The 1,233-nt window shown below is 34.2% G+C and overlaps 1 protein-coding gene across 1 annotated transcript in view; it reads left to right on the top strand.

The window, feature by feature from the left end:
- SENP1 (SUMO1/sentrin specific peptidase 1) overlaps window positions 1-1,233 on the top strand; it is a 78,914-nt gene that overhangs the window by 53,651 nt on the left and 24,030 nt on the right. The window contains exons 10-11 of the mRNA XM_023515367.1: window positions 402-486; window positions 855-1,010. Coding sequence (XP_023371135.1) covers window positions 402-486; window positions 855-1,010 — 241 coding nt within the window. The remainder of the gene's footprint in view (window positions 1-401; window positions 487-854; window positions 1,011-1,233) is intronic.

Here is a 1,233-nt window from a genome sequence, read left to right as displayed (position 1 = left end):
TAAACCTCAGAAGTGATCCCTCCAAACCCCCTCCCTCCACCCATTAAAAATACAATATTTGAATTAAACATCAATTATATCTTCTATTATTTATTTCTTTGGGATCCAATCTTAGAAGCATGTTATGAGGAGAACTACATATTTACAAAAATTAACAGAAGTTATCTATTCACATACAGCAACACAGTAATATTTTTAATCATTTCAATAAAAATAGTAGAATAATTTTAGTCACAGCATATAGTTTCACTATATGTCTTAAAATGTAAGTGCGGTATAAGTAGAAGGATTGTAGACTCTCTTGGTGAGGATTTGGTATTTAATACTCATTGTGCATCCACAATGTGTTTGATGCCAAGAAGGTGGTCTACATTTGTGTCACTCTCCTTTTCATTTTGTAGAACTAGTGTTTATGATTCTCGAGCACGGGAAAGATTGCGCCAGATTGAAGAGCAGAAAGCACTAGCATTACAGCTTCAAAACCAGGTAAAAAAAATTGGAATTGTATTGTAAACAAGTACCACATCTCAGTTGGAATTATTTTGGAAGATTATCCAGATTTGAGTAATTGCTATTGTAATTGCAAGATTGTGTAGTTGGCATAGCACTTTAGGATAAATGATATACGTTCTTGGTTTGCCCAGTCAGTGCAACTTAGCGTACATAAGATAATCACAGATGATCCCTGACTTGGTAATAGTTCGACTTTCAATTTTTCTACTTTACGATGGTGTGAAAAGTGTAAGTAATTCAGTATATCTTTGACTTATGATGGGTTCGTCAGGACATAGCCCCATCATAAGTTGAGGCTCTATAGTAGATTACTCCACTTATTCTTAAGTTCTGTCTTTCAGAGATTGCAGGAACGGGAACATTCAGTACATGATTCAGTGGAACTGCATCTTCGTGTACCTCTTGAAAAAGAGATCCCTGTTACAATTGCCCAAGAAACAGAAAAAAAGGGTCATAAGTTAACTGATAGTGAAGATGAATTTCCGGAAATTACAGAGGTACATTATATACTATAAATTTCTGCACTAGTAAGTAGTATATTCAGAAAGAATACTTCAGACAAATTTCAAACATAAAAGCAATAGAACACCTGGTATTTGAGTTTTATTGCATGCTTCTGCTTTCCTTTGCATTGCATGCTAATCTTGGCTTTATTTTTTAAGTACTACTGAAAACTGCTAAAAGAATTTTGGGTGACTTCTAGCAAGTTGAGCAAAAACA

This window comes from Otolemur garnettii, unplaced genomic scaffold, assembly GCF_000181295.1.
Source record: "Otolemur garnettii isolate 467f Iridium unplaced genomic scaffold, OtoGar3 scaffold00070, whole genome shotgun sequence".
NCBI lineage: Eukaryota > Metazoa > Chordata > Mammalia > Primates > Galagidae > Otolemur > Otolemur garnettii.
This window is presented reverse-complemented; position numbering and strand designations above follow the sequence as displayed.